Here is a 26,497-nt window from a genome sequence, read left to right on the forward strand (position 1 = left end):
GTAGGTTTTTAAAAGTTTTTTTTATTTAAGTGAGGTAGGGGTCTAACATCATTCTTTTGCATGTGGCTATCCAGTTGTCCCAGAACCGTTTGTTGAAAAGACAATAGTCTTTCCCTATTGAATAGTCTTGGCACCCTTGTTGAAAAATCAGTTGACCATAGATACATGGGTTTATTTCTTGACTCTAAATTCTATTCTGTTGGTGTATATATCTGTCCTTATTCCAGTTCCACACTGTCTTGATTACTATTCCTTTGTGGTAAGTTTTGAAATTAGAAAGTGCCAGTTCTCCAACTTGTTCTTTTTCAAGATTATTTTGGGTATTCTGGATCCCTTGAATTTCCATATGTATTTTAGGATCAGCTTATCCAGTTTCGTTTTTATTTTCTCTAAATGTTCATTGTGTTTTCTTCATACTTTTTTTTTAAATTTTTTTTTAAGATTTTATTTTTTCCTTTTTCTCCCCAAAGTCCCCCCCGTACATAGTTGTATATTCTTCGTTGTGGGTCCTTCTAGTTGTGGCATGTGGGACCCTGCCTCAGCGTGGCTTGATGAGCAGTGCCATGTCCGCCCCCAGGATTCGAACCAATGAAACACTGGGCCGCCTGCAGCGGAGCGCACGAACCCAACCACTTGGCCACGGGGCCTGCCCCAGCTTATCCAATTTCTACAAAGTCAGCTGGGCTTTTAATAGGGATTGCTTTATCTGTAGATCAATTTTGGGAGAATTGCCATCTTATCAATAGTAAGTCTTCTAATCCATGAATTTGGCATGTCCGTGGCCATACTCTCAAACAACCAACTTTGTCAGTCCAGTTCTTCTAGATATGGATGTTCCTATCAGGTGTGTTGTATTTTGTAAGTTAGCATTCGTGGAATTGAAGGCCTTATGCCTGGATTGTCAGGCAATAGTGTAGAGGTTTAACTTTTGCTCTTAATTAAAGATGAATTGAATCATATAAAACAGATATTTGGAAATTATGCAAAGAGAATAGTATCAGTAATACCTGCTTTACGCTTTTCATATGAACCTTCATATAAAAAGTGGCATGGTCTGTTTTGTAGTTTGGTTTTTAAAATGATCACTTTCTAAATTTTTTTTCTTTTATTTTTTTGAGGAAGATTAGCCCTTAGCTAACATCCTCTGCCAGTCCTCCCCTTTTGCTGAGGAAGATTGACTCTGAGCTAACATCTGTGCCCCACTTGCCCTGTACGTGGGACGGCTGCGACAGCACGGCCTGATAAGTGGTGCACATGCCCATGCCTAGGATCCGAACTGGTGAACCCTGGGCCACCAAAGCAGAGTGCGTGAACTTAACCCCTATGCCACTGGGTGGGCCCCTAAAATTATCACTTTCATCCAATATATGTCTGACATAGGAAAGGGATTGCTTCAGGCGAACTTTCAGGTCTCTTACCTGGAGATGGGGGTGCATATCTGAAGAGTAACTTAAATGGCTGTAAAGAGGGAGGCCCTGTAAAATTATGCAAAAAATTTCAAACACCCTCACATTTCTGTTTCTCTGGCATAAATAGTCCTGTCCATGCTTGTCATGGTTCTGTACCGATGATGTAATAATGATGATTATACCAGGAGCACCAAAGGTGGCATGATATATGGTGGGGCTCTGGGCATGGTTAATTTGACTAAGTATTCCAAGAGACCACATGGAGTTTGTCATTTGTGGCAGAGGACTTTAATGCATTAGTGATGAAAGAACTGCTCACCACTAACTATTGTGATCTCCCGGAGAGTGTAAGACAACTAAGCAGTAAGTAAGTGCCTCTTGTTTGCATAATGTGAACACAAATATTCAGACTGCTTCTTGGATATCATGCCCCATCTTGTGTCAGCCTCAACAAAGGCTTGAAATAGAGTGGGTGATATATAATACCTAGACACTAACATTTTCTTTATTATTGATTATATCTAGACGCTGATATCACCTACTTTATTTTCCTGTTTTATTGGTTATGAGTTACCACCCATCTATTATAAAACTAGACTTTTTAAAACAGAACATTTGTTTAGCTCATTTTCTCATATGTGTTGATCCCTTCCAGTTTTTTGTTCCTTCCTGTTGCTTATTGATCAGAGAGTCCTGAGAGAGAAGTCCATTTTGTGAGCCCTGTTGCTCTTAATTTGGTTAGTAACACTGTCAGAGGTGAGACTAGCCACCTAAAAACCTACCTTTGGTCCAGAGCAGAGTTTTGGGAGAGGGGGAATAAATGGCTGCTTGTCACACGTTACCTTAGGGTTGTCAGGCCTTATTGTTCACCCTCCCCGCCTACCATCCCACCTCCCAAATATATGGTTAATAAATGAAAATCCCCAAATTAGAATTTTGTTCTTTTGGTTTAAGGCTTTGTTAAAATTTGAACAGCATGAAATATTATTATGTTGAACCTCATAGATAATTTGTATAATTTATATCTAATTGGTTTTGTATACAGAGTTTGGTAGATCTCGGTGTGGGTAGGGGAAGAGAAAGAGAGAGAGAGAACACACGATTCAATTATTAGGCGCTTTAGAGGATGTAGGAGAAAACCAGAAAAAAGGCAGGGGTGCCTGGAATCATTGAATATGGCTTATTCAGACACTATTATTTTCCTTAAGAGCAGCCTTTTCATGGTCCCCGGAATGTCCATGATGACCCTCATCTTTCCTATAAAATCCTTTAGAGCAGGGGTTAGCAAACTACAGGCCCATAGGCCAAATTTAGCCTGCCACCTGTTTTTGTAAGTAAAGTTTTATTAGAACATAACCATTCTCATTGATTTGCATACTCACTGTGGCTACTTGCATGCTACAATGGCAGATTTAAGTAGTTGTAGCAAATATGGCCCACAATGCCTAAAATATTTACTATCTGGCCTTTTACAGGAAAAGTTTGCCGACAACTGGTCTAGAGAGTGTAGACTTTTGGAAGGTTAAGCATGAATCATAGATATTTTAAATTTATTTTAGACTTCTTAACCTTTAATCTTACCATTATGTGGACTGAAGGGCAGCAGTTTTAAGGAAAGATCACAGCTTATATCAGGATGAATGCTTGTTCAAGAAAAAAGCTTAACTTCAAAAATATTCTTATAATGAGAGATGACACTGCTGTATTTAAAACCTAAGTAGCCATGGAAAATTAATATCTGATTATACATGTACCTGATCCACCAGCCTTCTTCAGGTGCTCCCATCTTACTACATGAGAAAAATGATACAATTTCCCTCGTAGACATTTAGCTTCTATCATTTTTGGAGACCAAATATCTATGTCAGACATTGTAACTTATTTGAGTATAAATATGAATATAAATATAAAATACTGATCTCACTGTTGGAAATTTGAAAAGTGTTCAGCTCAGTTACGTCTTGTCTTCTCTCTCAGCTTAAAGTCCATGGCCCAAAATGACTCTACCACTGAAGACTCTCTTCCGTAAAGAAGAGGACCAGACAGGAGGCTGGGATGAGCATGCCACTGCGTCAGATCTCTGCCATTCCATCCCAGGATGCCACCTCTGCTAGAATCTACAGAAATAAGACCAAAGAAAAGGAGAGGGAAGAGCAGGTAATGAGATAATCCTCTTTTTAGTTTCATTATTTTTATTATTTTCATTAAGTATCGTCTAGGATAATAAGCTCTGAAGATGAAGAAGATCAAGGTTTTCTCTAGTAATATACTAAAAAGTACATGGTATAAATAGTTGTACTCAGAAGAATGTGTCTTTTTGTAGATTTCTAAGTTTTCACATTTTTGTATCAACTTATTCTGCCATGGTTGTACATGACTTATTTATTTTCATTGGTTAAATCTACCTGATTATTTATGGTAAATTGCTGAGAAAAAGTTCTTTGGATTCTCAGAACATGATGCAAAGGATAAATTTTTTTGAACAAAAATGTGTGAATGCCTCATACACACTAGTCTCTGCTTGCTGCAAAGGTATCTTGGTTAATATCGCACAGCCTGTCTCTATCATGTGGTTCTTGATCTGGCCTGACAAATATTCATTAGAATCTATAAGATCAGAGATGGAGGAAGTTGAGGACCATCTAATCCCAGCCCAAGTGGTCAGGAATGGCTTCCTGGAGAAAATGACGTTTACATGGAGAACCCGAATGGTGACCCAGAGTTAACTAGGAGAAAGTAGAGTGTTCCAGTTGGAGGAAATATCACATGCCGAAAGCCCAAAGGTTAGGGCGAGGTGAGTGTGAAGAGATTAGAATAACTGGAAAATAAGGGTCGAATTGAGTAGTGGGAAGATGGAACGTTGGAAGAGTTACAGGCGTTACCTTAAGGAGTTTGGGTTTATCTTTGCAGAAGAGTAAGGGATCAGATTTGTGTTCATAAAGCTCTCACTCAGGCTGCAGTTTGGAGAGCGCTTTGAGTGGGTGGTAGGGAGACTAGTCAAAGGATTATTTAATAGTCTACATGAGCCAAATTCAGCAAGCTTTTCCTGTAAAGGGCCAGATGATATTTTAGACTTGCAACTGTAACTGTCACATCTCCTCAGCTCTGCCATTTGTAGCAAGAAAACAGCCAAAGACAATATATAAATGAATGAGCATGACTGTGTTTCAGCAAAACTTTATCTACAAAAACAGGTGACCAACCAGATTTGGCCTGTAGGCTGTAGTTTGCGGATCCCTGGCCTAGAGGAAAGGTGATGGAGACTTCATCTAAGCTCGGGGTGATGGGAATAGAGAGAGATGTAGTTGATTAATCCACTGGGCTTGATGATCACGTGTCCAGAGGAACAGGGAGGAGTCGGGGTGACTCCTGCTTTCTTCCTTGCCTTCGCAATGTGCTCTAGAAACATTTGTTCCTTAGTTCTCTCCTAGCATTCCTATTTTGTAGCTACAACTTAAACTTTGCCCAAGACTCTCAAGAATCCTTATTAAATCAAGAATGGTTGTGTCTTGTTTGAAGTTGCATCGTTACACTTGATGGGACACCATTCTTTCCATTATTACATGAAGAATCTAAAAAAACCAAATTTATCGTATCATAGCTCTTGAAGTACATGGACTATGGAAAAAGAAAAGGTGTCATGTAAATTAAAAGAGGTCTCCATATTCTTAGTTTGTGTTTTCCTTTTTTCAGTTGTTTGTGTTGTCAATCTGCACCCTTTCCATTTCGCTGAGCTCTTAGGAGAGGCTTGGCCAGCATTGGTTGAAATGCTGACTAGGGCTGGTGGTGACGTAGATGGTTTCTGGATGTAGTATTTTCAGTATTTTAGTTTTTCTTCAACTTGCTGGGAATCCTTTTCATATTCTATCAATTTTTATTTAAGTTAATAGTCTTCATTTAAGATTCATTTAAATTAATAGTCTTTTCTTAGAATCCTTCTTAGCTCAGATGTATTTTTCAATACCTCTAAATGGAACATTTCCTTAGTCTAGTGTGCTTGCCTATACCAAATTGAGGCTGCTAGTTCCCTGAAGTGTTGAATTTGGACACCAGATGGCAGGAATTTCTTGATTTGTATATGAAGAAGCTATACATACTTGTTTGGCATAGAGAAAGGAAGACATCCAGCATTTTAGGCCAGGAAGAGAAATACTTCATTATGTAAAATCCTACTGCAGATTTGTTGTAGGTGGGTATTCAGTACTTACTGAATTGATCTATTTGATGGGGGTTTTAAGGTTTAAATAAGTGTCATTAAACAGCTATATTCATGGAGCTGGGATTTTAATTTGTGTTGGGAAGAGGAACGATCCTGTCACCTTAGTGCGGGGAACAATTTGAACACCTGATGGCAGTGTGACCAGTTGGGGAGTTGTGGTGCCCAGGTGGGGCGGCAGGTAGTGGGAGAATGGCTGAGACAGGAGCTGGAAGGGCCCCATAAGAGTTTTGGCAGCAGCTGGTACAGTGCTTAAAGTGGTTGTTGCAGGTTTCTAGGCTCTAAAGTGTGGTGTCAGGATCTGTTTGGAAGGTAAATATTTGTTCACTGGAGCCTGTTTTCCTTTATCCAGTTTCCCTGATTCAGTGAGTTCAAAACAAAATCCTTTGACATCTGATCTTCCTGTGCTTGGGAGAGCAGGAGAGGGGGGAAAGAGAAGCTATGCAAGGGGAACCCTTCCTTCCATCCCATCGCCCACTATTCTCAGAACTGCAGAGGTGAAATTTATCTCATAATCTCTGGATAACATGAGACAGTTCATTATATTGATAACAATTTTGTTCCTTCTGAATCTTGTGAGAAGAGAGAAGCGTTACAGTTTACTCAGAATCAAATATTCCAACCATTAACGTTGATACAGTTTTACCTATGCTTATCAGATACGCGATTCTCTCTCTAGCACCAGTTGCATGAGCCCATACCTACAGTTCTAAGGAGAGGTAATGACTTTTACACAGTAGTCAATACAGTTGATAAATAAATGAAGTAACTCAGTGTTAGTGGTATGGGGACCACTATGGAGGGAAGAGGAATGTTTTGTAATCCATAAAATGATTTCTGCTTTTGCTTATGAGCTGGGTGTTTCTTGAAGAGTTTTTTTTCTTTTCCCCTTAGCATTTTATAAGTAGTGATCCATTGCCTTCCAGCTTCTGGTCTGCAATTAGGAACCTGATGTGGTGGTTGTTTACATTCTTTCAAAACAAAAGTATTCTTTATACGTTTTTGGAGAATATTTTCTCTTTCCTTATAGTTTAAGGAGTTATTGGTTAATGTCTTGCTGTTCTTGGTGGCTTTCTTTGGTTCTTGTGGGGGATTTTTGGGCCTTTCAGTCTTCTTTCAGTTCTGAAACCTTTTCTTTCTTACCTTTGATGATGAACTCTGTACTCTGGTTCTCAGAGATTGCTGCTGGAGGTTAAATTTCCATATTCTCTTGGCTATTGTATTTTCTCAGATTTGTTCCCTTATTTCTGTGCTGTGGTCCTTTGGCATTGACCTTTTCCAAATTGCCCTGTTTTGCTGACTCAGCACTGCTGATTTTTGCATCTTTCTGTATCCAAGAAGGTTAATTGATCTGTTGCCATCCAGATTGCTTTTTGATTGATTTCTTTTCTAGACTTACTCCTTGTCTTGTAATGGTTTGATAGGTCCCTTTATGTTTTTCAAGATTATTTTTTACGTTTTATTTTGTTTTTAAACAGCTTTATTGAGGTATAATTGACATACAATAAACAGTACATATTTACAGTGTACAATTTGATAAGTTGTGACATCTATTTACATACATGAAACTATCTCCACAATCAAGATTGTAAACATTTCCATCACTCCCAAAAGTGTCCTCATGCCCTTTTGTAATCCCTCCCTTGCACTCCTCTTCAACCCTTTCCTCAGGCAATCATTGATCTGCTTTCCTTCACAGTAGATTAGTTTTCATTTTCCAGAGTTTTTTATAGATGGAATCATACATTTTATACTCTTTTTGGTCCAATTTTTTTCTCACAGCTTAATTCTTTTGAGGCTCATCCAAGTCGTGTGTATCAATAGTTCGCTCCTTTTCTTGCTGAGTAGAATCCATGGACGTACCACCATTTGTTTATCCATTCTCCTGTTGATGGACATTTGGATTATTTCCAGTTTTTGGCTTAGACAAATAAGGCTACTGTGAACATTCGTACAAGCTCTTTTGCTATATTGAATAGAAGTGGTGAGAACAGACATCCTCATTTTGTTCCTGATCTTAGAGGGAAAGCATTCATTCTCATGGCCAAGGGAGGAGGGGCATCCCTAGGGCCTCCTTGACAAGGACGGTAATCCATTCCAGAGCGCTCTGCCCTCATGACCGAATCTTCTCCCTAAGGCCCACCTCCTAATACCACATTTGGACATTAGGATTTCAATATATGAATGTGAATTTGGGGAGGACACAAACATTCAGCCTATAGCACTTATTATTCTTTTCATATCTTTAGAATCTGTCATGATAACTTCAGTTTCATTCTTGATACTGGTAATTTTTGTCTTCTCTCTTTTTTTTCCCCTGATCATCCGACCAGAGCTTTATCAGTTTTATTGATCTTCTCAAAGAGTTCTTTTGGTTTCATAGATTTTCTCCATTTTCATTCTGTTTTCTATTTTTTTGGTTTCTGCTTTCATATTTATTTCCTTCCTTTGTTTTCTTTGAGTTTAATTTGCTCTTCTTTTTCTAGCTTCTTAAGGTTATTTATTTGAGATCTTTCTTGTTTTCTAACCTAGGTATTAGTGATTATAAATTTCCCAAGTTCTGCTTTTGCAGCGTCCCACAAATTCTGCTATGTTGAGTTTCATTTTCATTGAGTTCAAAATACTTTCTAATTTCCCTTGGATTTCTTCTTTCATCCATGGGTTATTTTTAAGCATGTTATTTAATTTCCAAAATTTTGGGACTTTCCAGATATCTTGCTCTTACTGATTTCTAATTTAATTCTATTTTGCTCTGAAAACATATTTTCAGTAACTTAAATCCTTTTAAATTTATTGAAGCTTGTTTCATGGCTCAGAATATGGTCTCTTTTGGTAAATATTCTGTGCGTGCTTTAGAAGAAGGTGTATTCTGCTATTATTGGATGGAGTGTTCTATAAATGTCAGTCAAGTCAAGTTGAATGATAGTGTTTTCAAGTCTGCTATATCCTTGTAGTCTAGTTGTTCTGTTTGTTGAAAGAGTGGTAGTGAAATTGCTGACTGTAATTGTGGATTTGTCTATTTCTCCTTATAGGTATACCAGTCTTGCTACATGTATTTGATGCTCTGTTATTATGTGCATAAACATTTAAGCATGTTTGATCTTCTTGATAAATTAACCCCCTTATTATTATGATATGATTATCTTTATCCCTGGTGATGATATTCTTTGCTCTGAAGTCTACTTTGATAATCATATAGTCGCCACAGCTTTCTTTTGATTAGTGTTAGTATGGTAGCACCTTTTCCATCTTTCTACTTTTAACCTATTTGTGTCTTTATATTTAAAGTGCTCTTCATGTAAGCATGTGGTTAGGTCCTTTTTATCCAGTCTGACAATCTCTGCCTCTTTATTTAGATATTTAGACTGTTTATATCTAATGAGCTTATTGATAGGGTTAGGTTGATCTTCCTATTTGTTTTCTATTTGTCCCATCTGGTTTTTGTTTCCCTTTTCAGCCTTGTTAAAAATTGAATATTTTTTAAGATTTTTTTTTCTTTCTTGGTTTATAAGCTGTAACTCTTTATTTTAGTGATTTTTTTATTTTATTGTTTTTAAAATTTTATTTATTTAATTTTTTAGGGTTTGTAGTATGTATCTTTTACTTGTCAGTTTACCTTCAAGTGATAATTATACTACTTCAAGTATACTGTAGAAACCTTGCAATAGTAAACTTTCATTTCTCCCCTCCTGGTCTTTATGCTATTGTTATCATACATTTTTCTTGTATATATGTTATAAACCCAAGAATACAATGTTATTATTTTTAAAACACTTTTTATTCAAAAAGATTAAAATAATAATTATATCTGTTTACTCATCTTACTACCATTTCTGGTGTTCTTCATCTCTTTGAGTAGACTCATATTTCCATCTGGCATTTTCCTTCTGTGTGAAGGACTTCCTTTAACATTTCTTGTAATGTGAATTGGCTAGTAATGACTTCTTTCAGCTTTATATTTTTCCTTTTTTTTTTTTTCACTTCATTTCTTGTGTCTGGGATTTGTTGAGCTTTGTGGGGTATGTGGGTTTACAGTTTTCATTGAATTTGGAATATTTTTAAGATATTTTTTCTCTTTCCTCCCTTCTTGGGGAACTCCATTACACACGTTAATTGGCTTGAAGTTGTCCAATGTTGTGTTTTTAACTTTTTAAAATTTTATTTTTTTATTTCTGTGTTTTATTTTGGATAATTCTAGTTGCTACGTTTATAAGTTCATTAATCTTTAATTTTTCAGTTTGTAATCTGCCGTTACTTCCATCTAGTGTATTTTTTATCTCACATGTGGTATAGTTTTCATCTCTAGAACTTTAATTTGGATCCTTTTTTTATATCTTCCATATCTCTATTCAACTTTTTTATTATAAGATCCAAATTGAACTTCTCAAAATTTATTTAAAAATAAAACTGACTTAAAGATACCAAGTGGTATGGGTATCTTTGTAGACTTTTAAAAAAAATTTCAGCATGGTTGTAGTATCTTAAATAAGTTTGCATTTGATTATCCTGAGATTTTTCTTAATTTCTTTCCCAGTGCTCATTTCTTTTTCACACAAATAATTTCACCATTTTTTTAATCTGTATTTTTCTTATTCTTCTGTCCTCTTTTCCCATTGTTTGATGTCTTTGCTTATCCTTAAGCATGTTTTAAAACATCCCGCTGTGTACTTAAGTAGGATTATTTAAGTCTAAAAGACAATTTCCTATTTGGTTATCAAATCAGTGTATAGAAATCCACATTTCAGGGGCCAGCCCCGTGGCCGAGTGGTTAAGTTCACACGCTCTGCTTGAGTGGCCTGGGGTTCACTGGTTCAGATCCTGGGCGTGGACCTACACAACGCTCATCAAGCCGTGCTGTGGTGGTGTCCCACACAGCAGAACTAGAATGACTTACAACTAGGATATACAACTATGTGCTGGGGCTTTGGGGAGGAGAAAAAAAAAAACAGGAAGATTGGCAGCAGATGTTAGCTCAGGGCCAATCTTCCTCACACACGCAATAAAAGATGTGTTGTTGCTGTCGTGGTTAATGGTTACTTTGTTAAAAAGAAAGAAAGAAATCTACATTTCATTTGACAATATTTATAAATTACTTTCTGTCTCAGAATAATGTCTGTTTCGCCCTGTTATTAACACGTGAACTCTCTTATTAACAGGATTCCAGGGTCCACTGTAAACAACAGTATCGTTTCCATGTAGTTTAAAGAGAAGGATTTAATACGAGGAAATGGATGCTTACAAAGTAATTGTAAGGGCTGGAGGAGCAGGCCTTCACTGGGTGTCCAGGAGTAGCTAACTCCTAGCATCGCTGGACTGCTTTCCTGAGATCAGGAGATGACAAATCAGACAGTTGCTATTGCCATTTCTGGTAAAAAAAATCACCGTCTTTACCATGGTTGGAAAAGCTGCCACTGCTGCTACAGACTTTGCTGAATTAGGAAGACACTAACCACATCACTTTTGCCATTATCTGGACAAGCAGAGTGGATGCTCTGCCCTCTGCTTTTCTCCCCGTCTCATCTCCAAATGAAAACTTTGAGTGTGAGGGCATTGAATTATTGCAACCTAATTATATCTGGAACCCAAATTACAAAGTTGTCCAGAAAATACATTTGTTAACTTTCTTCCCTATACCTTTAAAATGAAATTTGTATGGATACTGAAAGACCAGTCTGTATCATGGTATCCCTTGATAAACAAAGAGGTAATTTAATGATTAGCTTACGTTTAACCAGTGAGCTGCATGGAAAATGAAAGTAGTATTTTCTTTTATATATTTGTAAACAGTCCTGTTTCCGGCCCTATTGGGGGCCCATCTTGCTTCTGGGGTCAGTAAGGGGATTTTACCATGATCAGGATGATGATCATCTAAACACATTTATACTTGCTACAAAAATGTTTGAATGTTGGCAGCTAATACTTTACTTATATTTTACCTGACATCTTCTGAAAAGATGGCCTCACAGTTGTTTAAGTGATAATGGTATTTTGAAGGCATAACCACCACACTTTTACTTCTTAATAATTATTCCCTACTGGATAAATTATTCCATTTTAAATCAGAAAAACCTAATATAAGAGAAAGCAATCCGTGTTTTAACATCCCAGAATCTCCAGAGCCATCTAGCCCAGTTCTGAGTTTAATGCTTGAACCTGCTCTGTGTCATCATGGCAAGCTTGTTCTTGGGGCCCCATTAGGGTATCTCCTGTGGTGCTGACCCATTACTTCCAAAGGAAATTCCGTTCTTTTTTGGGTTATCAGAGATTTGAGATCCAGTATAAGAACAATCTGTGGCTTTCTCTTATTAACAGTACTGTTTTTTTCTTCCTGGAACTGTCAACAGGTCTTATTCTGCAGTATAAAAATCCCTTGTTTCGTGTATTACATATTTGAGTCTGTCAACATTCTGGTTGTTCTGTTCTAGACCATTCCTAGTTTCTTCATAGAAGTATGTTTAAATGAAGAGATGAATATGCATCTTTAAAATATACCTGTCCCAAATTACTGTCTTTGGTTAGGCCTCATTCTCCGTGAGATCTTTGCATGGCTTCTTGAATCACCCATCTACTGTACCTGTGAGAGTGCCGAGAGATTAATATTCTCATACCTAGAAACCAGGATTTCTTTTGTCATCTGTTTACCTTTCCTTGGTCCCTGGAGTGATTTTTTTCAAACCTGCTTCCAAGCATGTTTTTCCTGTCTGGTAATCAAATCTATCACTGTAATGTGCTGGGAGCTTTTCCTCATTTGCTCACGCACATGTAGAAAGTTATAGCATGCTTGCTGTTTAAGAACCAAATATGACTGATTCTTTTCTAAATGGTTATCTTCTGCTTTGTAAGGCTTGTTTTCTTTGAGAATGAAGAAAAGCTTAGGTGTTTTTCTATAAATAAGAAAAGAGCATGCTATTACCAAACATTAAATACAAGTTGATCATTTTGAACCACTACATTTTTCTTTTGCATGCATAGATTTTGAAGCTTAAATGCAGATAAAATTACGTGCAACTTTGAGGTCCTGCCATTTGAAATATTCTTAGTCGAAAGCCAACAGTATTCGTCCTGGTTGTTTTATATATTAGCAGCTTACCTTCCCCAGCCAATTCTCACATAAGTCTTGGATGGGTAACCGTTTGCTGTTTACTTATTTAGGGTGTGGAGATGGAAGAATGCACAGAATGACTGTAGCTGACCTTTGTGATGTTGCTCTAGTGAGAGTTTGCTAGGTAAGAGCCTGTGTGATGTGGGTAAAACCAAGGGTCTAGTTTGGTTATACAGTAAGTGAAGCATTCGCAGTTGGCTTTAGTGTGTTGAATATAAAACGAGTGAAGGTCACGCATGAATACATTTGTCTTGGTACCACCACAGGGCTTATGATTATGATTTGTTGGGTCTCACTATTCTCTTATAGCTGTTCAATGTGAATTAAACAATTAGGAGGCAGAAAACTACACAAATTTGTTTTTTAATGCAGATATTTCAAAACATAATACTATAGTCATAGTATCCTATAATAATTGTTAGTGGCTTTTATATCTGACATCATCAAGATGACGCCTTTATTTTACACAAATGAAGTGAGAATTCCAAAGAGAAATACTTTACCCATGGTCACTTGAATTTGTATGATATTTTTTCCATAATATTTTGTTTTCTCTTAAAAAGTGCTTTCAGAGGCCAGTCCTGTGGCATAGTGGTTGAGTTCAGCACCCTCCACTTCAGTGGCCCTGGTTCATGGGTTCAGATCCCAGATGCAGACCTGCGCCACTCACCAGCCATGCTGTGGTGGCGACCCACATACAAAATAGAGGAGGACTGGCACAAATGTTGGCTCAGGGCTAATCTTTCTCAAGTAAAAAAAGAAGAAGATTGGGGCCAGCTCAGTGATGTTCTGGTTAAGTTCGCACACTCTGCTTTGGCGGCCCAGGGTTCATGGGTTCAGATCCTGGGCACAGATCAACACACCACTCATCAAGCTATGCTGTGGTGTCATCCCACATACAAAATAGAGGAAGACTGGCACAGACGTTAGCTCACTGACAATCTTCCTCAAGCAGAAAGAGGAGAATGACAACAGATGTTAGCTCAGGGCCAATCTTCCTCATCAAAAAAAAAAAAAAAAAAAGAGGAAGATTGGCAACAGATGTTAGGGTGAATCTTCCTCAGCAAAAAACAAAATGCTTTCACATTAATGCAAATATACTGTACACATTTATTCTTTCATTCATTTATGCATCAAACAGATATTAACAGTATATTATGTCCTGGAAAGATTCCTGCCCTCAAGGAGCCTGTAGAGTAGCAGAGAGACAGAGAAGAGCCACGTCATAGAATGCAGTGAACACTCTGATGACAGTCTCCTTAGTATATTGCAACCAGAACTTTTTTGATCTATGATGTTGTTGGTTATGCTTTTGTATTTGCTTACCCCATTTCTGCTTGGGATTTAGGTGTGCTTTTTCAATTTTTGAATTTGAGGACCCATGTCTTTCTTCACTTGTGGAAAATTTTCACCCATTACTTCCTCAAATATTGTGTCTCCCGCATTCTCTTCTTTCTCCCTCTCTGGGAACAAAGCTCATTCTGTCTTCTGCCATGCTTTCTCTCTCTCTCTGTGCTGCACTTGGTGATTTCTTCAGCATTCTTTTTCTATTCACTGACTCTCTCCTCAGCCGGGTCTCGTCCTGCCATTGAAATTCTAATTTGAATGTCTACATATTTTCATTTCATAAATTTTTATTTTTTCCATAATTTCCTGTCTTCACATTGTATCTTCTAATTTTTCCTTTATCGTTGTGAACATATAATTCAAGTTTCTTTCCTTTAGCTTTAGCCTCTTATTTGATGCTCTGATTTTAAATTTTTTCTTCTCTCTTGGCCCCTGGGAATTTTTCTTTCTTGCTTTTGAGCTTGCATATATATTAAAAATTATTTTACTGTATTTTATCTAGTGTTTTTATGTGTTTGGAGATGTGAGTGGGGTATTGTATTGTTTGACGCAGCTCAGAAGTTTCGGTTTCCTCTTGTCCTATGAATTGTGTGTATATGTATAAAAACAATTCTGTTGTTAATACTATGGAAAACTCTAGGTATGAAAATTTTTCACATTTTGCAATAACTGTGCTTGATACGTCTCCCTCTAGTAAGTCAAGGTATGCACTTGTCCATTAATTATTCACTTTACATGTGGCCATGTTTACAGCTGCCACTGAGGATTTCATTTAATTTAACATAGCATATACTTAGATTTACTCTCTGCTAGGCACTGCTCTTCTAAGGACTGTGCAGATATTAACTCAGTGAATTCATTTGATCCTCATGTGAGCACTGGGAGGTGGGTGCCATCCTTGTCATCTTTGTTTTATAGGTGAAGCACAGAAGATTTGGGTGAGCTTCTCACGGTTCCCCAGTTTGCGGGTGGGGAGTGGTAGAACTCTTGTTCAGACGCAGCCTCCACACTCACGCTCTTCACTCACTTGCTCTTTGCAGGCCTCTCGGCCAGCCACTGGGATCTATCTTTTCAAACCACATGTCCCTCCTAATGGAACCCCACCCAGCTCCACGCCCTCTGTGTCTACATTTTCTCACAGCACTCAATAAGTCTATACTGAGCTCGATTCAGATGTTCTTCTGTTTGCTTCCTTATGTCTTTAGCTTGTATCTTCATTAATACGATCATTCTTTGAACAAATATTAATTAAGCACTTACATGGTGGATGCTCTGTCAGGTGTCGAGCATAAATGTGGCATGACCGTCTGTGCTGCCTAAATCTCTCCCAGGCCATGTGCTGCAGCTGTAAGCCAGGCCCTCGTCATTTCTTCTGTGCCGCTGCCTACATATTGGTCTCCTTGCTTCCACCTCCTTCTTCCTGCTCTGTGTACTGCTCGTGGGGAAAACAGACAATTAGACAGTTCAGTGTGGTAAGTGCCATGGTCCAGAAAAGTGCCCCTGAGCCAGTCTCTTGGCGACAGGGAAGGTTTTCTGGAAGAAGAGATGTCAAAGACGAGTCCTTAAGAGGTAGGAGATAGGTGAAGATAGAAGAGGAGAGTGTTTGGGGCAGAGAGAATAGTACAAGGGAAAAATTCCTAGGGAAGAGAAGAGTATGTGCTATGTTTGAGGTACTGAAAAAAACTCAGGTATGCTGGAACTTGAAGTCTGCAGGCAGGAACTGTGAGATGAGGCAGGAGCAGCCACATTGATGCTGAGGGCACTGAGACATCAGTGAAGATGGAGAGCAGGGTATTCCACAGTTGGAGCTCTATTATTACTAAGGTCACCTTGTGGTTCGCTGAGGGGAGTCGGAGAGGAGATCACTTAGAAGGCTGTTGCAGCAGTCTGCGTGACGATGGCCTGGACCACAGAGGTGGTTTTGGGGATGCAAGAAACGAGCGGATTGCAAGGAGAGGCACAGGAGGTGGGATCGACCACTGTGCCGGTGGCTATTTAAAATGGATTGTAGTGGTCAGGGATAGGTGAGGTCTGGCCTAGACAAGAGAGTGACATCATTCACTTCAACAGAGGAGGGGCGGCAGGTTAGTGGGAAAAATGGTGAGTTTGGTGGTGGACGTGCAAGTGTGAGGTACTTGTGGGTGGCCCAGCTGGAGATGTCCAGAATTCAGTTATGTCTGAATCTCTAGAGAGAAGTCTATCTAAGCTAGAGATAGAAAGATAGAAATTATGGAGTTGGTAGTATGTAGACAGTAAAGGAGGCCCTAGGAATGGATACAATTTTCAGTTAGAATGAATAGCCTGAAAAGAAAAAAGTGTGTGAGACAGGCCGCTGAGGAAAAGGAGTCACTGTCTCACAGACACCCCCCATCATGACAGCAAGCACCCCATGCTGGCAGGTACTTTTGGTGCTTGCTGTTTTTTGGAATATTTTATATCTTTCTTCCACGCCACTTTTGCATAGGTGATGAACTATGACCCCTCGGTCATCCTAGTGCTGAGATTGTGCATTTTTTGTGCTTGTTTATGAAAAGAAGCCTGTCTTTTTTGGATAGCGGGGAACTGCTGTCGGAGTCACAGTATTCGGGTAATAATGTGAATAACTAGTAGTGGTTGGAGTTAAAAGGAGTCTTAATAATATCTTCTGCTTCAGGGCTTTGGTTTTGAATTAGGCTTAGGCCAACTAAGGTGAATGCTTGTGGATTATTGGCTGTGTAATTAGCACTTAGGAGCAGAGTCACACACCCAAATTGTGAAAGAGACGCTCAAGGGATTCGTACCCCAAGCCTCATTGATGTCTGTTCCCCAAGAGCAGAGGTCTTTTCAAATAGCTGTGTGACTTAGGGTTCTGCTTACCAGCATGGTTCCTGTGGCCACTCAGGGAGTGTCACCATCCTCTTTTCTTGGCCTTAGAGGCCCTCCCATACCAATCTACTGATAAGTCGTCATCATTCCAAATCTAACTTGCAGGCACAGAGACCAGAATCTTTTACAAATGAACTTTAGTAACACTTTTGAAAAAATTATTCCATTAAATCAGAGTGATACTAAGAGTTTTTTGAGGAACTTTTCAACTTTGAGCCCCTCACTTAAAAAAATTGTTTATTATGAAAAACAGAAAAATGTGGGGGACTATTTTAGAGTTATGGGGACCGTTTTAGAGTTTAAGAGATGAAAGAGGCATAACAACTAAATGTGATGTGTAAATGTTGATGGCACCTGTTAGGAAAATAAGCAGCTATAAACTGTGTTTTTTGAGGCAACCGGGAAATTTGAATATTATCTACATACTAGATGATTACAGAGTTATGGTTAATTTTCTAAGGTGTAAAAATGGCACTGTAGTTATATAGAGGAATGTCCTTATTCTTAGAAAATGCATACAGAAATATTTAGGGGTAACAGGCATAATATCTGCAACTTATTTTCAAATGATTCAGCCAGACAAAGAAAAATAACAAGGAAAAGAAAAACGTATGTGTGTCTGTGTGTATCAGAGAAGGAGAGAGAGAAAGCAAATGTGGCAAATTTTAAGGTTGATGCACCTAGGTGAAGGATATAGTAAATAAGCCTGTATGGTAAAGGTCAGAGGAAGCCGGCCGTCTCTTCTAGAGTATTGGGCAGCATTTGAGGGAGCAGATTTTAAGATGGAAAGCAAGAGTTCATCAGGTCAGGGTCTTTACAGCAGTGGCACTGGCAGAGAAAATTTCTGAACGAGTGTTGACTGCAGGCAGGCAGGCAGGCAGGGGTCTTGGTACTTTCCTTTATACTTCCTGCTGCCTCAGAGACATGTCATTGGAGCCGTCTTAAGAGTTTAAAGGTCTTGATTGGAATGTTAGCAGTGGGGAGAGTACACATGGAATCAAGCTGCAATCTCTGCATTCTGTCTCACTTGGGGCTCTCATCTCTGCATTTTATGTGGCACTATGGTCATAGAATCAAAAGTACTCTAGAGCAGTCTGACTTCGATGTAGACTTTTTATGAAAATTGGAAGAACTTGCCAGACAACCATTGCCTTGCCCTCTTTCAGAATTCTTATGAAAGCCTGACCCTCCATAATCTGGCCTTTCACCTCAGACACCCAAAAGGAATCAAAGTTCTTTATGAGGCACTTGGAGTGTGGTATGAGTCCATCACCTGTTGTATCAGCTGCCAAGGAGGCTATTCTTTGGAGCAATATCTTTACCAGTACATATGTAGGTTTTAAGGTCCCCAAGAATGGTTCTGTGAGCAGGAACTTTAAACCTAGAGCACAGAGATACTTGAGAATGAGAGTCAAAGAATAGATGAAAATAGTTGAGAGACAGTAAGAAAAAAACAAAAAGATAACTCAAAAAATTTCAGTTATAATCTAAAATATATAAAAAAACAATAGATTGGTGACTAAGGTAATGATTATCTTAAAATTGGAGAATTAGTTTATCACTTAGAATTAATGTATTTCCCAGCAGTCCCTTACACTTCTCTGATGGTTTGTCATGGAAAAAATGTTGAAAAGCTTTTTTTTTAGATGTGTTCACCCAAACTTCAGTCTGCTAAGGAGGACATGGAGAATACAGGACAATGTGAATGATATTATGTTCCAAAATATCCCTTGTAAAATTTCAGTTTCTTACAGCAGTTGTAAGCCCTTCTTACAGAAGAGGCTCTCCTTGTACATTATATTCACATTATCCTTCTCAGAGTGGGGAGTGGAAGGAGGCCCTAAAACACAGGGTAGAATTGTGCATGTGTACAGTCCATAAGAAAGAGTTTTAATAACCTGGTTAAATGCTAATGGATTCACAGTTCTGCCAACTAACATACTTAGGGAAATTTGGTGTCCATAGTGTGCCTTGTTCATCATCGCTCTGCTGCTGCTGCCACCATTGTGCAAACCACCTGCCCTCCTTTTAATTTCTTCTTAAAATCCAGTGTTCCCATAGACACCTCAGGCCAAAGAAGGAGCCTGGTAGTAATAAGGATACACTTTTCAGCAGAGTGAATAGAATTGGCTGCCTCAGGATGTAGCTGGAGAGCTCTCTGTTACTGGGAGTGTTGAGGAGAAACAGCCAGAGCTGCAATATAATACAGCGATTCAGGCTCTGGATCGGGTTGGAGTCGATGGTTTTTATGTCTTCGTTAGTTTTGAGAATCATGAATTTTTTTGAGCCACACTTGATTCTTAATAATCAGTTTGAAGTTCTATATTAATTTTAAAAATACACATGCTAACATAAGAGGGTTTAATTATTGTAAATAGATAGTCCAGATGCCATCTTTCAAGATGCTTTCAACTGCAAACAGCAGACACCCAACCCAACCTTGCTTAAACAATGTAAAGCTTTACTAGCTGTATACAAAGATGTGCATATAAAAGGGAGGGATGGGCTTCAGGAGTGGTCCATCCAGCATTTCAGAGGCACACATACTCAAGGACCCAGCTTTTTTTCTCTCTTTCTGCTCATTCATTGGATTTGTTTCATCTCAAGGCAGATTCCCCCTAACATGGTAGGTGGTTGTCAGTAGCATTGAAGGCTGCACGTGGTCTTGTGCGTGAGAGGAAGAGAAGCTTGCCACTCCCTAAGGGTGAGCATGTCTCCAGCAGATCTCACTTCATGAGCCAGAGGTGTGCTCTTGCTAGTCAGCCTACTCCAGAAAGGAAGGGTGAGGTCAGCATCCTGAGACACAGAGTAACTCTGGGGAGAGGGGACTAAAGAGACTCAGGGTTCTGTTGAGGAGGAGGAAGAAGGGAAGGAGACCAACAATAGCCGTGGTAGTTATTTTGTTATAATGCTACGTTTTGGTGTCTATTCTGCTGTAAGTCTTTTGAGTTAGAATGGTTTTTTTTTAAAGATTTTATTTTTTTATTTTTCCTTCTTCTCCCCAAAGTCCCCTAGTACATACATAGTTGCGTATTTCAGTTGTGGGTCCTTCTAAGTTGTGGCATGTGGGATGCCGCCTCAGCATGGCCTGATGGAGCGGTGCCATGTCCATGCCCAGGATCCCAACCAGCGAAACCCTGGGCCGCTGAAGCGGAGCGCCTGAACTTAACCACTCGGCCCTGGGGACAGCCCCTAGAACTATTTTTGATGTGGTCATATCAAGGGTTTTTTTTTTTTAAAGTAGTGTAATTTCTGTTTTAAGATAGCAGAGTGAAGCCAAATTTCAAAATATCCATCCTAATATAGACTTGATGATATGAACAGCAAATGAATAAAAACTACGGAAATATACCAACAGCAAATTCAAAGAAAACATCTGATGGTCAGTGAGACAAATGAAAGTGTCAACTGAAAAACAAATTCGCCTGTTATTTTATCTTCAAAATGAGTTTATTTATTATTATTATTATTTATTTATTTATTTATTGGGAATAGCCAAAAGAACTGCAGTTCAGGATGTGTGTGCCATGGCCAACCATGGGCAAATCTGGAAAACAAAGGAGGGGAGCTGCCTTTGTAGAGAAAAAGGAGGAGGAGGGAGGGGCTGTTCTAAAGGAAAGCCCATTACGGGAAATAACAGTTCAGGGCGGCGTTTCTCATTGGCTGGGCTGTTGCAAGGTAGTGAGAGAAATCTTCCTTCAGCAGTAAGTAGTTTTACCTCCTGTCCAGGGGGCAAGTGTGTCTCTCTTCCTGTTTGGTGTAATTAACGATGTGTGAGAGAGTGCGAGAGCTCCCCCTACAGGGCTTCCCCCACTCCAATGAAGGTTTCTATTATTAATTTCCACAAAAGTTTCCAAGAATTGAGAGGGTTTGGCTCAAGTCATTCTTAACCCCAGAGGATTAAAAGGCTCCATGAGCGAAAAGGATAGTGAGCAAAATACTGAAAAATCCCTAATGGCTGTGGCAGGAGAGTGGGTGGATATAGGTAGTCCTGTAGGATCACTGGCAATTCCAGGTGACTGGAAGCCCTTCTCTGAACGCTTCTCTCATGTGACAAAGAAAAGCATACTGGAGATTCAATGTCCAAGCTGGGAAAGTAGTAGAGAAGAAAGACAGAATAGCGATAAACCCTAGAGCTGATTATCTTTATCAGTAAACTGGGAGTTGGCAGAACTCCTGACCGAAGGGAATATCAATAAAGCAAGTGTTTTTGGAGAACAATCAGTGGAAGAAGGGGCGCATGGGGAGCTGCAGGTGACAGGGCTCCCTCGTCTCTCACTCCTGGGTTGGGTGGAGGTGGGGAGTGAGTAGTCAGGATTTAGAGGAAAAGGAGTGACTGCAAAGGAGGAGGGTAACAACCTGCGCTGACTCTTTCTGATGGAAACGAAATCTTAGAAGGATTGAGGAAATAAAAAAGATTGGGGAGGAAGAGAATATATTCCCAGGAGAAGAGAGCAGAGTTAGGGCTGCTTGTAGCCTTAGCGCCAGCTGAGCTGGTTCCTTTTTCCCTTTTTCCCACTCCATGATCCTCCCTCCCCCCACACCCCTGCACAAAGCTGCTAGAATGCAGCACCAGCTTATAATGTAGCTGAGAGGGCAAGGGGTGCCCTGGACTACACAGTAACATGCACAGAGGATTTTATAGAATGCCCCTGTGAAGCATGAGTCAGTGAGAAGACATGGCGAGACCTTTGCACACACGGCAAGATGGAGGAAAAGGCACAGTACATGCAGAAGAAGCATACAGCATCTATTCTGTAAGAAATAGTAATTTCTGGGGCCGGCCCATGGCCAAGTGGTTCACATGCTCTGCTTCGGCAGCCTGGGGTTCACAGGTTTGGATCCTGGGTGTGGACCTACTCACTGCTCATCAAGCCGTGCTGTGGCAGCATCCCACATAGAAGAAGTGGAATGACTTAGAACTAGGATATACAACTGTGTACCGGGGCTTTGGGGAGAAAAAGAAAAAAGAGATAGGAAGATTGGCAAAAAAAAAAAAAAAAGAATACTTTCCCTTAAAAAAAAAAGAGAATTCCCAAGAAAGCTATTAAGGAGTAAGCTGTTAAGAACCTGAATTTCATAAAGCACAGACACAGAAAGGATATTGTGAAATAACAGAATGAAGTGAAAAAGGGAAAATACAGCATCAAGGAGGCACATAGAAAACCAGTTTGTAGAACAGATAAATTAGAACCAGCTAAGAACAGAATAGTCATGGCTGAAAAAATAACTTACTAACAGAGCGCAAGCTTGAGATGTTCCTAGTGCATGCAGAGGAAAAAGAAACAAAGATTGGAGCAGGTAGGTGAAAATGAGAGGTGTGGAACAGGACTTCCTGGAGGCAGAGCTGAGGTAGTAGAAGTATGAGCTTCCGTTCTTTTGTTCAAGTTCCTCTTGGAATTATGTTTTTGGCTGCAGAGAATTCACTGCTTAGACATCACTCATTTGGAAATATGTAAGCATTGACAAATTGGTGAAAATGAATGTTCATGTTTTTCCTAGAAGAATACCAGTGGGTTGAAAGTTTTATTTATAGCCTGAGAGACGGGGAAAATTCCCGTTTGAAGCAATTTGTTTCCTGGCATTAATACTGAAAGCTCCCCTCCCCCATCCATGACTTGATGATTCTCTGTGCTTTGCAGGAACTAGTCTTTTGCTAAATGTAAAAACTGACCTGCTGATCTTAGGGCGAGCACTTTGCTGCTTTTCCTGCAACCAGAATCTTCTCTGTAGGACAGGTTTTATGGAGGAAAAAAAATTTTTTTGTTCTGTTAGACATCTGTGGTTAATCATTTACCTTTTCTACATTTTTTTCTAATCTCTCAACTAAGTTAGCATGAAAGAAGAGCAAACAGATCCACTAACATTTATTGTTGTTGCCTAGAAACTTAAACTTTCATTCCTTGCATGCCAGCAAGCATGGTTTAGAATCTTTACATTGCAAATTGCTGTGGAGAGTAGACCATAGAGCAGAAATTGGTTGCTGGAATGGACTTAGTATGAATTATTCATTCACTAACTAGTTCCTTGGAAGTCAGCTGGAGGAAGTAGTCCAGTTTGATCACAGGAGTGGTATGCTAAGGGCTCCAGCAAGCCCTTACAAGTCCAGAGGCGAAGATGTGCTCCTGCTGGCTGCTGTAGGGTAGCAGCTGCTGTGAATGCAGAACCTAGGAACATGCTGCTGGGGCGAGCTGCACTGAGGACTCACCGATGCATCTTGCTAGAAAATGAAGCTTCAGGTAGGAGAAGTGCCCTGTCAGTAGTGGCCAGATTTCTCATTGATTTTAGGGCTGCCGTTAGGCTTTATGGAACAATGTATAGAGAACTGTATTTCTTCAAGGGTGCCTCACTGTTGAGGTTCCCAACCAGAGAAGGTTAGCAGTTTAATTCCATTTTCAAGGGTGTACTTTGTTTCTAACAAAGTTGTTTCTTACAATTGTGAAAAGTAGTCTTAAGCTAAATAAGTATGTAAATTATAGCATATTTTTTATAATGTCCTCCTGTTGTTGGTATAAAAAATATCTTTTTTATTGACATAATATTGCCCATATAATTTTAAATCATGGAATTATGGCTTTGAAAAATTCTGAGAAAGACAACTTAGTTTATAATTTGAATGAGCACAGCTGCGGGCCTCCTGTATTTTCTAGAGGAAGTATTGTTTTCAGAAAGCACCTTGGATCTTTCTTCTGGAGCATTCATTCTAGGGAGATCTTTTAGCTTTTCATAGGATGGTACATGCATAATAAATGCAACAGTAACAAACAGTCTTTGTTCTCTTTGTTGGTATTATTTACTCTGTGTGTTTGTGGTGTAAGCCAGACATGCAATTCCATTTGGTAGGGACATTCTAATGTTGCCATTTGTATGTCTGTGTTATTTTGTGTGGATGCTGTCTCTGTTAACTTTGCTGAGGCTGTGAGATGCTCTTGAGCTGGAGGGAGACAAAGAGGAAAGATGAAAAGAATCAGAGCCTCAAGGGATCTGGGCCAAATTGGATATACATATTTCGTCATGAAATGTCATTTATAGTTTCGAAACTCTTAAGTAAACAAACATCCCTTGAAGACATACACTCTGAGCTCTGAGACATCCAGAGAAGAGAAGCAGTCTCCTTCTGCACCGTTTTCTTAAGCTCCGTAAGAGAAGGGATCCTTGTTTTTTTCACTCATTAATTCCCAAGGGCCTAGAACAGTACCTGGCACATAGTAGATAGTCAATAAATGTGTTCCCTGAATGAGTAGATTCTATACTGAAGAAGTTGGATAGCCTTTTTACAAAGGTTACTTGCTTATACAGCACTATAAGAAGTATTTACAGTGCTACAATTTCTATAGTAACTTTTATAACAAATGTATTCTGATTTGTATTGATAAAGATTTTTCAGCTAACTTCAAGAGTTTATGTATTATCAGTTATATAAAGAGTTTTAAAATTGCAGAAATTAAAAACTGTTCAGCTTACTGTTTGTATAGTTAAAGTTTTAAAAGAATCAACAATGAATACAGAGATGTTTAATTTTTTCAGCATAACTTTATTTGATATTCAAAAAATGAAAATGAAAATTACTTAATAGAAAACATATTTGAAGAAGATTGTATTCATTAATACATTACTTAAGGTTATCATTCTAATCGTACCATGTTACATGTAGTGTTTTAAAAAGTATTTAATTTGTTAATCTGTCAGAAGGGTTTTTGGAACCATAAACTCATTTGTTCATAGCTTCGGGGATGAGTTTAAAACTGCAGCATGTATAGTGCTGAGTGGAACTAAGCAGGGCAGCATATTTCCCATCGATACTGCACATCTGAGAGCTCAGAGAAACGAAAGGGGTCGTCTCTGTTAACTTCTCTCCCGCTTTGCACAAGCCCACTTTATAAGGGACAAAACTGAAATCCAGAGAATGTAGATGAACGCCAAGAGCAGATGGTTCGCTGTTATGGTCTTTTGCTTGTTCATCTATTTTCTGTTTGCTTGTTACTTCATTATTGCCACATTAAAGCTAAAAAAAAGTGAAGCAGATAATCACGTTACTGTAAATTTGGACTGTATTGTTTTACTGAAGGCAATTATTGATTCATTTGCATTACTTTAAATATATTGCCTTAGTCCGTTTGTTGAAATACAGTTTTATAAATTGTAGGCTTTTCCTCTTAAACTTGTGTGACATAATTGTTTTATTTTCCCTGAGTCAAAGTTGTAATGACTAAATGTGACCTAAATTTTATTTCAAATTTGAGCTTCTTATAAAATTCTATTTTGTGCCAGTTTTGTTATTCCTTAAAACTACCTGGGTTTTGCATTTATTTTTGAGATAGATGTAGATTATTTCATAATTTTTGTGAATCTGACTATATTGTTCAGCTTTAGCTGCCATGAGAAATGGTGTGTGTATGGAGACGGAGAGCTCACTCTCTTCCACTTCTCGCCAGACCGCCAGTCCTGTCAGATGAGAGCCCCACCCTTATGACCTCGGGTAACCGTGATCACCTCTCAAAGCTCTGTCTCCAGATCCAGTCACAGTGGGATAGGGCTGCAACATATGAATTTTGGGGCTGCACACTTCAGCCCATAGCGCCAACCAAGGCAATGTTTTTTAAAGTAATCTTTCTAGTACTATTTTTTTGTTTTATTTTTCAATCAAATAAAGTTTTAAATAATTTGAACATAAAGCTCCAAGTTATGCAAAGCATCTGTAAACAGAACAGTTCTAGTTGTCAACCCCCTGTGTTGAAATTTATTTAAAAATTTGAGAAGCTGCACTACTCTTTCCTATTCCGTATTCTCCCTACCTCACTGCTCAAGTCAGGATTAGAGGAGGTGTTCAGTCTGTCTTCTGCACAATCATGATTACAGGTAGGATCCAGTTAGAGGGGTCCCAGGAGAAAGCATAGGCCTGAAATTTGACACAGCTGTGTGTGAGTTCCAAGTCTACCATTTACTAGCTGGGGGATCTTGGGAAATTACTGAATTTCTCTGAGTTTTGGTTTCTCGATTTTACAAATGAAGATTACACTTCCTGCGAGGGAAATGGCTGGCTAGTTCTCCAACATTCATGTGTTAAAAGATAACTTTCAGGGGCTGGCCCAGTGGCCTAGTGGTTAAGTTTGTGCACTCTGCTTTGGCAGCCCGGGGTTTGTGGGTTTGGATCCTGGGCGCAGACCTACACAGTGCTCATCAAGCCATGCTGTGGTGTCATCCCACATATAAAAAAATAGAGGAAGATTGGCACAGATGTTAGCTCAGGGCCAATCTTCCTCACCCAAAAAAAAAGGGGATAATTTTCATAGCCAACAAACACATATGAAAAGATGCTCAACGTCATTAGTCATTAGGGAAATACAAATCATAAAATTATAGTAAGATACCAATTCAAACCCATTAAGATGGGTATAATCAAAATAAGTGTTGGTGAAGATGTGGAGAAATTAGGACCTCATACATTGCTGGTGGGAGTTACAACAGTGCAGCTGCTGTGGAAAACGGGCAGTTCCTCAATAAATTAAACAGAACTAGCATATGACCCAGCAATTCTGCTCCTCAGTATATACCCCA

At 39.0% G+C, this 26,497-nt stretch overlaps 1 protein-coding gene across 1 annotated transcript in view; it reads left to right on the forward strand.

Annotated features, from left to right (window-relative positions):
• The window catches only part of MARCHF8 (membrane associated ring-CH-type finger 8), a 113,196-nt gene that overhangs the window by 45,836 nt on the left and 40,863 nt on the right, over positions 1-26,497 (forward strand). Inside the window, exon 2 of the mRNA XM_046653665.1 lies at positions 3,387-3,566. Coding sequence (XP_046509621.1) covers positions 3,465-3,566 — 102 coding nt within the window. The 5' untranslated portion in view covers positions 3,387-3,464. The remainder of the gene's footprint in view (positions 1-3,386; positions 3,567-26,497) is intronic.

The sequence above is a fragment of the Equus quagga genome, chromosome 2, assembly GCF_021613505.1.
Source record: "Equus quagga isolate Etosha38 chromosome 2, UCLA_HA_Equagga_1.0, whole genome shotgun sequence".
NCBI classification, from domain to species: Eukaryota; Metazoa; Chordata; class Mammalia; order Perissodactyla; family Equidae; genus Equus; species Equus quagga.